Source organism: Numida meleagris, chromosome 19 (genome assembly GCF_002078875.1).
Source record: "Numida meleagris isolate 19003 breed g44 Domestic line chromosome 19, NumMel1.0, whole genome shotgun sequence".
Lineage (NCBI taxonomy): Eukaryota > Metazoa > Chordata > Aves > Galliformes > Numididae > Numida > Numida meleagris.
The window spans coordinates 7,515,993-7,530,040 of NC_034427.1; the positions used below are offsets into that span (position 1 = coordinate 7,515,993).

General features: G+C 47.3%; 1 protein-coding gene across 6 annotated transcripts; it reads left to right on the forward strand.

Annotated features, from left to right (window-relative positions):
* LSM14B (LSM family member 14B) lies at positions 23–12,957 on the forward strand. 6 transcript variants are annotated; one of them, XM_021416361.1, is made up of 10 exons: positions 23–363; positions 4,618–4,781; positions 5,107–5,170; positions 5,697–5,813; positions 7,627–7,797; positions 7,911–7,991; positions 9,030–9,200; positions 9,380–9,533; positions 11,104–11,283; positions 11,638–12,957. In XM_021416361.1, exons 1-9 carry the CDS (start codon positions 243–245, stop codon positions 11,273–11,275), a joined length of 1,215 nt encoding a protein of 404 aa, XP_021272036.1. In that variant the 5' UTR covers positions 23–242; the 3' UTR covers positions 11,276–11,283; positions 11,638–12,957. The 6 variants fall into 6 exon arrangements, with proteins under 6 accessions (XP_021272036.1, XP_021272033.1, XP_021272039.1 ...); XM_021416358.1 differs by having other exon boundaries at positions 24–363; positions 5,107–5,242; XM_021416359.1 differs by having other exon boundaries at positions 25–363; positions 5,107–5,242; positions 7,914–7,991.

Below are 14,048 nucleotides of genomic sequence, written 5' to 3' on the forward strand. Positions count from 1 at the left end.
TCCCTCCCTCCCTCCCTTCTCCTCCCCGCACCCTCCGCGTCTGACCCCGTCTCCCGTCTGGTCAATAGCAGGCGGTAATCGCGCATGCGCGGCGGTCCCGCAGCACGCCCCCGCTCCGCGCCCCCCGCAGCCCGTCTCCCTCCGCCCTACATAAGGCGCGCGCGGCGGGGCTCCCGGCTCCGCAGTGTGCGTGGGCGGGCGCTGCAGCCACCCGCGCGGCCCCGGCCCCTCGGAGCGCCGCCATGAGCTCGGGGACCCCCTACATCGGCAGCAAGATCAGCCTCATCTCCAAGGCGCAGATCCGCTATGAGGGCATCCTCTACACCATCGACACCGAGAACTCCACCGTGGCCTTGGCGAAGGGTGAGCGCGGCCCGGGCCCGAGGGGAGCGGCGGGGAGGAGCGGGCCGGGCGCCGCGAGGGGGTGCGGGGCCGGGCCGAACAATGCGGCCGGGCCGCCGGGCGCTGCTCGCGGGGCCGCGGCAGAGGCGGGCCGCGCGGAGCCGGGGGTGGGAGCCGCTCGCCTCCAGCGCCGCGGGCTGCCCGTGAGTCAGCACTGGAGGCCGCCTCGCCGTGCGGGCGGGGGTTCCTCCGCGCCGAGAGCCGCGGGGCGGCCCCGCTGTCCGCGCGAGGGTCCCTTCCTCCGGAGCGGGGAGCCGGGCCGCGGGTGGTTCCGTGTCTCCGCGCCGATATCGGAGAATTAACGCCGCGCGTCGGCGCTCGGGCCGGCTTTCCCGCGCCGGGCGGCTGGCGGGCAGCGCCGGGCTCGGGCAGGGCACGGCGCCGGGGAGGGCAGAGCCGCAGGCCGCCTTTGTTCCTCTGCTGATCGATAGCCGCGCTGTGCGCAGCGCCGCGGGATGCCCCGCACGTGGGTCCGCCTCGTCCCACCTCGCGCGCCGCTCCCTGTCGCGTTCCCCCGTGCACACAGCGATCTTTATCTCCCGCTGCGGCCGTGCGATTTGGGTTCGATTGCCACCTGTGCCGGGAGCTCCTGTTTGCTCTCAGAAGAGCCTGCCCTATCTTGTTTAGTCTTTCGGACAAGGTCTTGTTTTTATACCGCTTTTGCTGCCCGGGTTGGGTGTTCCTGCTAATGTCTAGTGGTTGTTCCTTGCTCTGAGCTTTGTCCTTCTCTGCTCAGAGTTCAAACCTTCGTGGTAGCTTCCAGCAGCCCGTCAGCATTGTCCAGGAACCAAGTGTCTTTTGTCTCGCCAGTCTGTGTGCTGGAATTATTGCCTGGTTCTCAACTCTACTTTAGGCAGCCTGTGCCACGATCTGAAATTTCAGTGTAACGATGTTGATGTAATGCTGGACACGAGCATTTGAAACCTGCTTGTGTTCATTCGAAAGCTTAAAAATGGGAGCTTAATTTTCACAAATTAACTTTTCCGAGGCTGTTTATCCGAATGTCTAGAGATAGCTGCTAACAGGTTGCGGGAGGGACGTGATTCCTGCACTGCATGTGCAGAATGGTCTTCACCTTTGCTCAGCAGAAAGCAGACATGGCTTTGCACATAGTTCTGGCTTCCACGTAGCACTTGCTACTGCAGAACTGAAGTGCCATGTTTCAAAGGCGTATGTGATTAAAATGCTTGATGATGTAGGGAAGTACATGCTGGGTATAATATTCCTGGCAGCGCTCGTATTTGTTGGTCTCTTAATGTTCAGCTGTGATGAAGTGCAGTTTTAAGTAGCAGTTAAAGTACATGGAAAAAATGCATTTTTCTTTCACTTAAAGCGCCGCTTTAAACTCTACAGTGCCAAGTCTGCTTGCCGTTGTAGCTCAGAGGCTTTATTTAAAATCACAGGCTCTGTACCAAAGGTAGGGTCAGTATTATGGAGGTAGCAGTGTCAGCACGGTGGAGCGAACAGCAGTTGGAAACGTGTTCTCTGAGGGGTCGGGAGCACTGAACTGTTGATGTGCAGCTGACACTGTCTGCAAAGCAAGTAAATTGTTGGGCCCCAAATGACAATGGTAAAGGGTCAGGAAACTTTAATATACACCGTATGTGCTGGTCGTGTGATTTTTATCATCCCAATAGTATGAGGAGCAACTTGGGTTGAAAGGGACCTCGAGGGAAGGAAGCTGGTTCAGACTCTTGCTGGGAGTGGGCAAACTTGATTTGTATGTTGTTCCTGTTCAATCTTGACACACGCAGCAGCTCAACTCCTTGGATAAGATTCCATGTGCTTAAGTGCTGCAGGAAAGCTGTCTGTCTTGTTGGATGCTGAACTTAAGAACAATGGCCGTAATGCAGTGCATAGTTACCCTCCTGTTTTCAGGGAACACCACTACCTTACGCCCCCTTCTGCACAAGACTGAAGAAATTCTAGATTGTAAGCAAGGAATTTCTGTGTAACCGTTGCTTTCCAGACCTCCCCTCACTTGTCTTATGCCTTCTGACCCTTCAGTGGTCGAGCTCTAGAGAGTCCTGCGTGTGAATACAAACTGTTGTAAAACACTAGCTGTGGCACAGCGTGGGATTGATTTCCTGTTCATCTGTAAACAATAGTCACTGTAACTCTTCATGGGAGACAGCCCTTCAGACCTCCCCAGAAACTCCAAGCTGTGCTTTGTGCTGTGCCAGGAATCATTAAACACTTCAGATACAGGGAGTGGGTGTGCTCCGCTCCTGGAGGCCTCTCAAATGCCATCGCTGCTGTTTTGTCTACAATAAGGACATCATTTTTCCACCCTTCTAGTTACAAACCTTGGGACCAGGCAACTGAGAGGCTGCCTGAGCAGCTTTGAACTTTACAGCTCATGTGTTTCTCTACCTGGAAGCCAACAGGCTGAGAGGAGACGTTGTGCTTTGAGCTAGCTGGGGGATTCTGCAGTAGTTCCTGGGTAGCTTTAGCGTGTGCTGCCATGAGCTGTATGCTGTAATAAGCTAATCTTGAACAGGAATATCAGTGGTATGGTTCATGTCTAAAAGGCTGCAAGTATCGCTTTCAGTTGATAATCTGCTTCTAGTTGACTAGGTTGCAGCTGTAATACGATCAAACAGCAGCTGGAGAGCTAAAATAACTTAAGAGTTTTTAATACCCTAGTTACTAATGGAAGGCCATGTTCAAGGGAAGCAACTGACGGTTTGTACTTGCACCAGTTAGATATGAGTTGAGGTGCTAAAGAGCAACAGCAAAATGGGGACAGAGTTTGGCATTGACCTGCTGCATGCTGAGCTTATACTCCTTGTGAGCTCACGTCCACATGCAACAGATGAAACCTGAAGACTGCTTGCAGCATTGGCTGCTGCTTTTAGGGAAACCTCCTGGATGCAGCTCCTCATCTGGGGACAGCTTCTGATGAGTAGCCCTACCTACAAACCATCAACACCCACGGTAAGTTAGTATCCCTGCAGGACGCTGGGGATGCTAAGCAGTGGGGTTGAGTTAATCCAATTCTTGCTACCCTTTATCTGGGGGAGCTGCAGTGCCTCCCTGTCCCCTATCATCCACGTGACAGGGCTGCCTGCTCTTATCTTTCCTGCTCTGAAGTGGGAGCTGCAGCTGGCTGGCGCAGGGCTGCAGACTGTGGTACCGCAGGTGTTTGCTAAGTCTGCTCAGGATGGAGCTTGTAAAGGTGCTGTAGGACTTGGTGTGTCCTCGCTGGAAGTTTGGATGCTTCTCTGGTAACCTGTTAGAACTGGCTGGTGCAACTCCAGTCTGGAATTCATCCACTGCCAAAAAGCATATATCAAGCTAATATGTGCTGGTGCTTATCTGAACTGGTAAAGCTTCACAAAGGCAGAAAACCATGCTAGCAGACTTGATAGACTTCTGTAAGGTGTAGAGGGAAACCTCTGTACATGTAGGTCATGCTCATTCTCTAGTCTGTTTTGTACTCTGGTGTCTAACGTGACTGCCACTTGTTTGCCTGCACTAACAAAGTAGTAAGTCTGAATTTGACCTCCTCCTGTTTAATGGATTGAGTTAATTTATGCTCGTCCCTGGTAGGCACAGTCAGTTACAGCTTTTGTTCCTGCTGTAAAGTGGAACATCATCCTGGTTAGTACCTGCTCAAGTGTTCTGACAGCTGAGACTCAGTAAAGCTTCAGTGGGTACTAAGATTTAGATTAACCACTTAAAGCTTCCTAAATATGAAACGGATGGCTCAGAATTTAAATAGGAAGCTCTTATGTGGATAGACAATTTGTTATTATTAATAATAAATATCTGAAAACAAAGGTACGGATTTGAGCTCTAAAGCCACTGGGGAGCTTTTCCCTGCTGCTTCAGAGACCTCTGCCATGGTCTGCTGCAGGGGAGGTGTCTCAAGTTGGATGCATGTGTGGGACAGGGTCTGGGGAGGAAGGGTGACTGTGGCAGTATAGCGCTGTGGGGGAGTCCTCAGTTTTGGATTAGATGTCTTCATTCCAACTGGTTTATGGCCTTGACCTTCACAGGTTGTGAACAAATCTGTTTATGCAGGTTGCTGGAAGATTTGGTCTTTGAGGGAACAGATGTGTGGGAGATGGGGGGGCTGGGATTCTAGGAGTAACCTGCTTTTTTGTTACTTTTGGCAGGTATTGTAGGAGTGCTTCGTAATTTCATAATTCTTAACTTGTATAGTGTTGCAAAGATAATGCTGAACTAATAGCAATCTTTCTGATGCTGAAGTGCGATCCTTTGGTACTGAAGACCGACCCACGGACAGACCTGCTCCTCCAAGGGAAGAAATCTATGAGTACATTATTTTTCGAGGAAGTGACATCAAAGACATCACAGTCTGCGAACCTCCGAAAGCTCAGCATACTCTGCCACAAGATCCTGCCATTGTTCAAGTAAGTTAGCCCGAAGTGTAAATAGATGTGGTAAAACATTGATAGAAGACTGGATTTGGGTGTAAAATTACAACAGTGAAGGCCAGTCACTGTCTCCAGGAATCTTCAGGTTTTTGGAAGCCTTCTGAATTGTGTTTCAGTGCTTAGAATAACAGTACTAAGAGGTCAGTCAACAAAACTGTAGCTAGTGTACTGCTGAGAATGCAGGTAAAGACTTTGGTGTTTACTTAGGTGTTAGTAGTGCTGTACTTCAAGTAAAGAATCACTTCCAAAACAAGTTGACTTCTGGACACTGTAAATGGAAATGTACTTTATCTTGTTACAGTCTTCACTGGGCTCTGCCTCCACGTCATCCTTTCAGCCACACGTGCCTTACAGCCCGTTCAGAGGTATGCCACCTTACAGCCAGCTTGCTGCCAGCTCTTTACTTAGCCAGCAGTATGCAGCTTCATTAGGTTTAGGTAAGTAACAACTTTCTTTGCTAGAATAAAGGTACGGTCTTTCTATGCAGCTACTGTGGAGCCAAATAGTTACTGCTAATAATGAATTCCATACCGAATGTCAGGCTGCAAGAAGCAGTGAATAATAGTTAAAAACTTTGTGCAATGATCTTAGAGCAGGGAGGCCCATCTGTCATTTACACACGTGTACCCAAGAAAGAAACTAAAAAGCTGAAGTTTCTCTGAAAGTAATACGAATAACAAACAGCTGAGGTCAGTTCATTTCTAGTCTAACATACCTCACGTGCACAGCCCATGTGTGAAAAGAGCTTGTGTTCCAAAAGAGGACTAAATAAGCTGCTGTAAAGCTGTTCTAGAGATTCTTGTATCTCTTTCCAAGTCCTCCAGATGTTACACAACCTTGTATCTTATCCGTATATCTTTTTGCTTTCTCTTCTTCCCTCTATCTCTTTAGAGAAATTGGTAAGCCCTCCAGCATCAGCAGCTGCTTCCAGTCCTAGTTCTTCTCCGTCTCCACAACCTGTTTCAGAGCCTGACATGTCTTCAGAGCCCCATCAGCTCTCTTCCAAGGGTAACAGCAGTTTGAGGACTCCAAATATTTGGAAGAACTGCATGGCACTTGAAAATAATCTGTTCTTGTTAACCCCCTCCTAGAATGATAGTACTTACATGGGTAATGCTAGCGAAATGAGTTTGTTTCTTGGCTGTTGTTGCTTTTCATCACATGAAGTATTACTTCCTCCTGCTCTAGAAGTATGAATTAGAGAGACAGGAGAATGGAAAAAGTAAAGAACTGTGGATACTCTTGTGTAAGTATCAGAAGAGGGCTGAGGTTTAGGGGTGTTGTGCTGCCTCCTGCCTAGCAATGTGTGTTAGCTTAGGCATTGGGCAGGGAATTAATTGGTCTTTCCTAGAGAGCCAAGCACACTGCTTAAATCATGGGTGGCCTTACTGCTCAAAAATAAACAGGGTAGTAGAAAATTCAGGAGAATTACCATAATTGAGGAAACTTCAATATATATTTCGTGCATGATGGGGCAGTGTGCCTTGTAAAGATTGCCAACTAGTAAAGTACAACTAACAGTGAACAATTTCAGTTGTGGTAAGCAGAGGTAACATAGGTCCGGGTGCTTGCTTCTATGCTTAAGAACTTTTGAAGAAGTTTGAGTAGAGATAACTAGACTGACCCATCGTCAGAGCAGAGAGACCAGGTGCAGCCTGCATTTAAACATGGTAATTAGTTTAATCTGTTTTTAAATGAGCATGTGTGGTTGTGTTGGCATGAAACTGTTTCTGCTTTCTGTTTTGGCCGTCTACCTGTATATACTTTCTCAATATTCTTACTAAGCTTTGAAACTTTTGTTAAGCTTGCACAGCAGCTTGTTCTTACTGAATAATCCTTAGGCTGTGTCTGTCTTCCTTGCAAGTTTTCCAGGTGTACATAACTGGGAACCTGCATGATGTTACCTACTGGGTATATCTCATGTGGACTTGGGTGACCCAGAAGTGTCAGTGGCTTGGTTTGTGTGTACTCTTCAGCTTCTTCACTTTTCTTGCTCTTAAAGTGTATTCAGTTAAAGTTTGCTTTCAAGCGGTTCTTATGCGTAACTACAAAAGCCTATAGTGCTCCAAAACTTCTAATTAAATCTAGAATGCAGTATTTCTTCTGAGTACTGAAGACTGTCACTTTCTAATATAATTGGTGTAAGGTATACCAAACCATGAAAAGTATTTACGTGTTTTGTAGTGTGAATAAATAAGCCTGGATGGAAGAGCAACAGAAGTCTTGGGTAACACTTTGGCCTTGACCAAGAAGGAATTTAAAAGGGTAACTTTGAGATCCTGGTCTGGTTTCAGGTTTTCTTTGTCTGAAAGCTAACAATAAGCAATGACAGTACTTCAAGTAGTCAAAGGGCTTCTAAAAAATGGCTTACAAAATGGGATACGTAGCTGAGGTGGCTAAGCTTTTGCAGCAAACTTTTCTTTAGACAAAATGTGGGGAAGCTTTCCCAAGCAACTTCAAAATGGCAGTGTTTTGCTTTGGATGTAATGTAAAGTACAATCCCGCATAACCAAAGATGCACCTAGAGATTTTATTTTCCTGTAAACTCTCTATAGGAGACTGACCTGGCTTGTTTATCTGAAGGGTCTAACTTGGTTTAAGAAATAAACGGGTAGCTTTTCTGGTGTAAGGCTCTGGATTTGTGAGCCGAGAGCTATGGCAGTAGTGCTTTCCCTGTATGCCACTTAAACGAAGCTTGTAACGATAAGCAGCCGAGGTTCTGAATAATTGCGGTCGATGTTTTCTCCGTAGAGGTGGGGTAGGGTTTGAATAACATTGGCACGCTTTCTGAGGAGCGCTGAGTCACTGGGATTCTTTCCAGGTGCTGGCTTCCCTTCGGTTCACCCGGTCCGCAAAAGCCCCATGGTGGAGCAGGCTGTTCAGACGGGCCCCGTTGACAACATCAATTCACAGAAGCCGCTCCCGGTGAAGGCAGCTCCAGGGGCTCAGCGCAATGGGCGGCAGGTTCCCCAGAGCAGCACCAAGGCAGCTGGTATGTATGGACCACTTCCAAGTGCCGCTTTCAAGCCTCCTCCAGAGGTGCATAGCAAGGCCAAGCTGGTTGCGTTGTGTTCTTGTGCACCTTGAAGTTTCTTTCTTGTTCAGTAGATACGGTCCCGGCAACGCCTGTGCAAACCCAAGGGCAGGTGAATGATGAAAACAGAAGACCTCAGAGGAGAAGATCGGGTAGGTTACTCTGACACTGAACACTTGTTGTAGTTTATGAAGGCAAACATTGCTGAATCAGGGAAGGATTACTGGACAGAGGATGAAGACCAGAGTAAGGCTTTGTAAGTTTTTGGCCATCTAGAGATGGTTTCCTAACAAAATAAGTTCTGGAGCCACAGAAGTTCAGAACCTTCCAGGGACAAAATTCTAGTACCCTCTGGACAACAGAGGCATACTGTGTTTAAAAAAAAAAAACAATTGACAACAATAATTAGATGGCTTTGAAACCTGAAGGTTTTCTGTTTCTTTTCTTAACAGGCTGCCCTTCCCAATTTAAGAATATCCAATGATCTCTCAACTTAAAAGAACTATGGAGTCACTGATTCTCTAGAACACAGCTCTTATCTTGAGATGATTATTTTAAGCACAGGTCAGAGGAAAGTGAAGCAAGTTCGACTAGACATCCTTGCCCAAACAAAGTGAGAAAAGGCAGGAAGAAGAAGCTGAGATTAGCCTTCAAACAAAGGCAGTGCTATGGAAGGGAGGTGATAAGTTTTGGTTTTCTTCCAAGAAGTTGATAGTTTCTTAGTTGTAAAGCAGAAACAACACGAAGCACGTGTCTCCTTTGTGGGTAGATGAGTCTTGGGTAGGTTTTCTGAAACAGGTCACTCGTTCCATCCCTATTGTGACAGGTTTGTAGACTAACTATAGGAACATGTTGGCAAATGAGTAGCAAATAGAGTTGATAGTCCCTCACCTTTCCCTCAGCTTTACTCAGTGTAGGGCTCTTATTTTCTCTTTTCATGCTGAAAGGGGAGTTGGATACCTTCTGTCTTAGGGGTAAGATTGACAGCAGGAATGCTTTTCAGAAAGTTAAAATGTTGCTGTAATATGTTTCCTACAGCCAAGTTCAGAAGTTACTTTCAAAGAGGTGTGGCCTCACCATAGGACTGGAAGCCAAGAACTCCTGAGTTCTAACCCTGGTTTCCTGTGGTCTTGAGCAAGTCATTTGACTTCCCTGCACGTTACCAAGTGTTTAAAATCTCCTGCTTTCAGGAAACAGGGGAAACAGGAGAACCAGAAATCGTTCTAGAGGACAAAACAGACCAACTACTGTGAAGGAAAATACCATCAAGTTTGAAGGTGACTTTGACTTTGAAAGTGCAAATGCACAATTCAACAGAGAGGAACTTGATAAAGAATTCAAGAAGAAACTAAACTTTAAAGGTTTGTAACTTCCTTAAATATGGATTGCTGAGCTAGCAGTAAACCTCGCATAGTCAAACTCATTCTGAGAAATTGCATGATTACACGTGGCAGCACCTCAAATTTAGTGTGAGGGAACAGGAGAACAGATGGCTCTTCAGTATGCCTCAAGGAAGTGTAATGCATTTCATTATCTTCAGATGACAAAGCAGAGACGGAGGAAGAGAAAGGAGACCCTGGAGTGGCAACTCAGAACAATGATGGTAACACAGAGGAGGACCTCCTGGGACCCAACTGCTATTATGATAAATCCAAGTCTTTCTTTGACAACATCTCATCAGAACTGAAGTCTAGGTGAGTATTTCTTTAAGCTTCCTTTTTTGCTTTCTGAGGTGTAATTCTAGACGTGTAATGTGGTGCAACTTTCTGAAAGTCTCAGAATGCAAGGAGAAAGTGTGAGAAAACCAAAACAGGTTTTAGAAGGGAGTACTGTCACACACGTGATGCATCGCTAATGATATTACCAAGCTTTATGCAGTGGGACCAAACAAAAAGCAGTAAGTTCAGTTGCACTAATACACTTCCCTAAGCTATGACACAAGGATCACTAGTTCTCAGATAGCATAGCTGATTTGGAAGGAACCTACAAAGATCAGTGTCCAATTGCATGACTGCTTCAGGGCTAACCAGGAGTCAAGGCGTGTTGGTAAGGGCAATATTCAAATGGCTCCTGAGCCCTGACTGACATGGAGCATCCACTGCCTCACTAGAAGCCTGTTTCAGTGCTTGACCACCCTTCTGGTGAAGATGTGTCTGTATAAGCCCTACCTGGCATGGTTGTATGCTGTTCCCATGTGTCCTGTCACTGATTATTAGGGAGAAGAGATTGTCTCTGTGCTCTCTATTTCCCCTCCTCAGGAAGTTACAGACAGCAATGAGGTCACTTCTTAGTCTCCTTTTCTCCAAACTAGACAAGCAAAGCCTCAGCTTTTCCTCATAGGATGTGTCCTCTGACCCTGTTACCAGCTTTGTCCCTTGGGTGCATTCAAGTATCTTAATGTTTTTATACGGTGGAGCCCGTAATTGCCAATGATATTCAAAGTGAGGCTGTACCAGTGCTAAATACAGCGGGGGAATCACCTCTTCTGGCTGTGCTGTATTTAATGCATCACATTCTGTTTCCTAGTCCTGACTTTGAACCCATTGATTTTAAACGTTTTATTCTTATTTGTGGGAGGAGGCAGCAGAATCATACTGTGCTGAAGGTGGTGCAACTTGCAGACAGGAGCAAGCTAAGCCTGGAGTGTGGGCAGGGAAGAAGTCAGGTCTGTCTGTAGAGATGCATCAAATTAAGTACTGCAAATATTAACGACAGGCTTCATCTGCTGCTGCTGTCTTTTGGTGGTACGAGCAGCCTGATGTAGTTAAACTTCTCTTTAATATCAGCATGTAAAATTCCCTTGGTGGTGTTTCTGCTTCCTTTTAGCAAAAGCTTCTTCCAAGTGTTTACCAGAAGGCAGTATTTGGGAGTAGGCAGGTTCTGGTAAGGAATTAAGGCTGGAGCTGTGGAGCTCTTCCAGTTGCTGAACCTCAGCTGTGACAGGGCTGCCTACCTAGGAGTCCTGAGAGGCTTCAGGGCATTCAAGTTTGTGTTTGTCAAGAAAACAAGACTGGGTGTGAAATGCTACCAAGGCCACGTTCGATCTCAAGTCTTCCCATAGTTCTCTGTTCTGGAAGTAGCACGTGAAAGCCAACAGCTGTCACTTCCAAGAAACCCCATGTTTAGCAGAGGAACTGAGTTAGTATTTTTATACCACAACCACTCTTGTTGTAGTTCTATTCAATAGGGTGCTCAAAGCTTCCTAGCTGAGCGAGCTGGGGGTTATTTACTGTTTATATTCAATCTGAATGCAGTCCTGTTCAGTTCCAGACGTACCACGTGGGCTGAAGAAAGGAAACTCAACACTGAGACATTTGGAGTGTCGGGACGGTTCCTTCGTGGGCGCAGTTTTCGTGGTGGGTTTCGAGGTGGAAGGGGCAGCGGACCAGCGAGGCGGAACCAAACCACTCACAGAGCTGGTACTGGCAGGGTGTAACTTCAGAGGTAAACTCTATTTTCTGTGTTCAGAAATCATAAATGCTCTCCCTAACCAAAGCGTGTTTCTTGCCCCTTACCTGAACTGTCTGTGCGACCTCCTCTTGCTCTCCAGTCCCGCAGGTAAATGGAAAGTTTTTCTATATCCATCTTTCTGAGTGATGGAAGGAAATGCAGGCAGTTCTAGCACGCTGGTTGATGTGTTGAATCTTGGGGCTAAGCTCTCTGTGAAAACCAAGAGCTGTTTGTTTCAGCTGAGACTTTCTAGCTAACCACTTTAATTGAGCTGTAGGTATGAACTTTGTTTTTTCTTGGGGCGAGTCCTCTGGATACCAAATCTAATTCTACCTTTTTCCTGCATAGGTTCTAACATCTCTCCCGAGAGGATGAAAATGTACATAGAAAACAACCAACTGCTGCACTAATGTGGGAAAATGGTTCATATTGTTTACTGTCTCAGCTCAAATGACAGAACTTCATGTACTACTGCTTATATTCTGGACTTACTTTGGACCAGCAACCGTCAGCTGGAGTATTCTTTGGAAGAGGGAATGCGTTCAGGGGTACCTTCTTCAGGGTGTCTTTTCGTTCGTTGTTTTTGTTTTTTAAGTGCAGATTAACTTACATGGTTCTTCTTTCGGGTCTCTCAAAGGCTGCTATGGTCTAAGGTTAAAGTCAGACTCCTTTTCTGAACCCTGAAGAAGTTAAATCATGGTATTTTAACATGGAACCAAAGCTCACTTGAAATAAACCAGCTAACTTGTTTGTTTCTGAGTAACCAAATGGATTCTTTGGTGCTGCTGGTCGTACTGTACTCAGCAGTGTGTGGAGTAGCACTTGGTCTCTGAAAGAATGGACTCCTGGTGCTGAGGAGTTGTGTATATTGTCACTTGGGAATACTGGATTGTTGATCATGTAGTAGTGTAAAACGACTGTACAGCTGTTTGCCAGGCAGTACGAACGTGGAGGTACTGCAGGTCCCGCAGGACTGTGCCTCCCTCGGGTTGAAGGGTGCTGGGCACTCCTCCACAGCTCGGAGCAATGCGGGGTGGGGGGCGGGGGAGGGCAGGGTGCTGAGCCCCAGCAGGACGGGCAGCGGGCGCTGCTGCTCGCGTGCTCAGAGTGCAGAGCCCTGGCAGCGGTTGCTGCCTGGCGAGGAGCCCGAGGCGCCGGCTTCTTGCCTCGGTTTGTACCTTGTTCCTCTCGTACTAAATGCAAACAGTTTTCTGTACGCTAGTAGACTGTGGTGGAACACTATGGAATGTTTTCATTAAACTAGGAATGGGGAGTCCATATAATGAAGCTTAACAGATGGGCATGTTTAATTTTTCCTCTGTACCCCCATACTGTAAATAGTTTAGGTTTTTTTTCTTTTGTTTTTAAAATCTGTATGTGGGGAGAGGGGGCTGGGAGGGAAGGGGTTACATTTGTTTGCATGAACAAGTGGGTTAAATTGCTGTAGGCATGTGTCCCTTTTTTGGTTGGTAGGGAATTTTGTTGAAAAAGCACCTTGATGACTGAACCCCGTACATAGCTAGAATTTTTTAGTTCTGCGTTGACTTAGGTTACTGTAAAAGCTTGGATTTATTTTTGTAGGACTTTATTGCTAAGAATTAGAACATAGCAGTGGGGCTGCTCTTTGGAGTAATGTAAATTGTAATTATAATAAACATGTAAATGTTTGATGTTTTCCTGCTCTTCTGTTCTGCACCTAGCTTGGCAGCATCTGTCCCCACAGCTTGTCCGAGCCCCGAGCAGGGCTGAAATCCAGGAGGAGATGGAGCTGGCCTGGGAAGCGGTGCAGTGTTGAAGGAGGGTGCTCAAGGCTCTGAGGGTGCTCCCGTCACCCTGTGCTCCCTCCTCGGGGCAGCTCTGCCTGTTGAGTATCCAGCCCAAGGAATGGTGCTGTTGTCCTCACAGCCAGCATCTGTGCTGGCGTAGCTTAACCAGTTGGTGTTGGTGGCCATGGATGCCTTTAGCAGCTGGGCTCTTACCAGCTAGCAGGGTGTGTGCTGCCATCGAGGCCTGCAGCAGCCTCCCAGTAAGCTCATTTTTCCAATGGCGGAACAGCTGCTGTGACACGACAGCATAAAGCTGGAACTGCATTGCCAAAGCCAACTGAGGAGCAGCGAGTGCCTCCATAGCTTGTCCTGGGTGGCTGTGGGGGAGTGAGAAATCAACACCGACTTCAATACTGTTCCTTTTTATTATTAAGGCACTAGTTCATTCTAGATTCAATCTCAGGGCTGTGTGTGGCACAGCTGCTGTTACTGACACTGCAGCAGTCACTGCGGGCCTAACACAGCCTCCACGTGCAGTACTGGACTGGGATCACTCTACTCTGGGGGGGCGGGGGGGGGGGACAGGGCTGTGGCTGAATTTAACAACTTCCAGCCCCGGTGCTGGCTGTGAGCACAGGGCCAGAACAGAGGCTACTGGAGCTGCCTCAGAAGGCAGATGGCTGTTAGAGGTAGAACTTGCTCTCTAGCTGCATAGCCACCTGCCCATGGGGCTTTCATACTTATTTCATACAACTGTTTGGTGACTAGATTGCACACAGCAATGACTTTGGTGCGCAGAGGTAGCTTCTACCACTAGCAGAACGTGATCTACCTCTGCCAAGAGGAAGAGAACTGGCCCAAGAGATGGCAGTGACTGTAAGCAGGCCTGAGCAGAACCTGAGCGAGCTGCCAAACCTGGGGGTAGGAGGGAGGAGGTTGGATACAAAAGGATGAAGTGGAGCAGACCTTTATCATGGTTTTAACACGCTTGTA

Excerpts from the sequence above, each read along its gene's own strand:
- LSM14B (XM_021416358.1), top strand. The coding sequence starts at position 243 with ATGAGCTCGGGGACCCCCTACATCGGCAGCAAGATCAGCCTCATCTCC. Across the intron at positions 5,243-5,696 it reads TGCAGCTTCATTAGGTTTAG|AGAAATTGGTAAGCCCTCCA; the intron begins GTAAGTAACAAC and ends CTATCTCTTTAG. Across the intron at positions 7,992-9,029 it reads ACCTCAGAGGAGAAGATCGG|GAAACAGGGGAAACAGGAGA; the intron begins GTAGGTTACTCT and ends TCCTGCTTTCAG.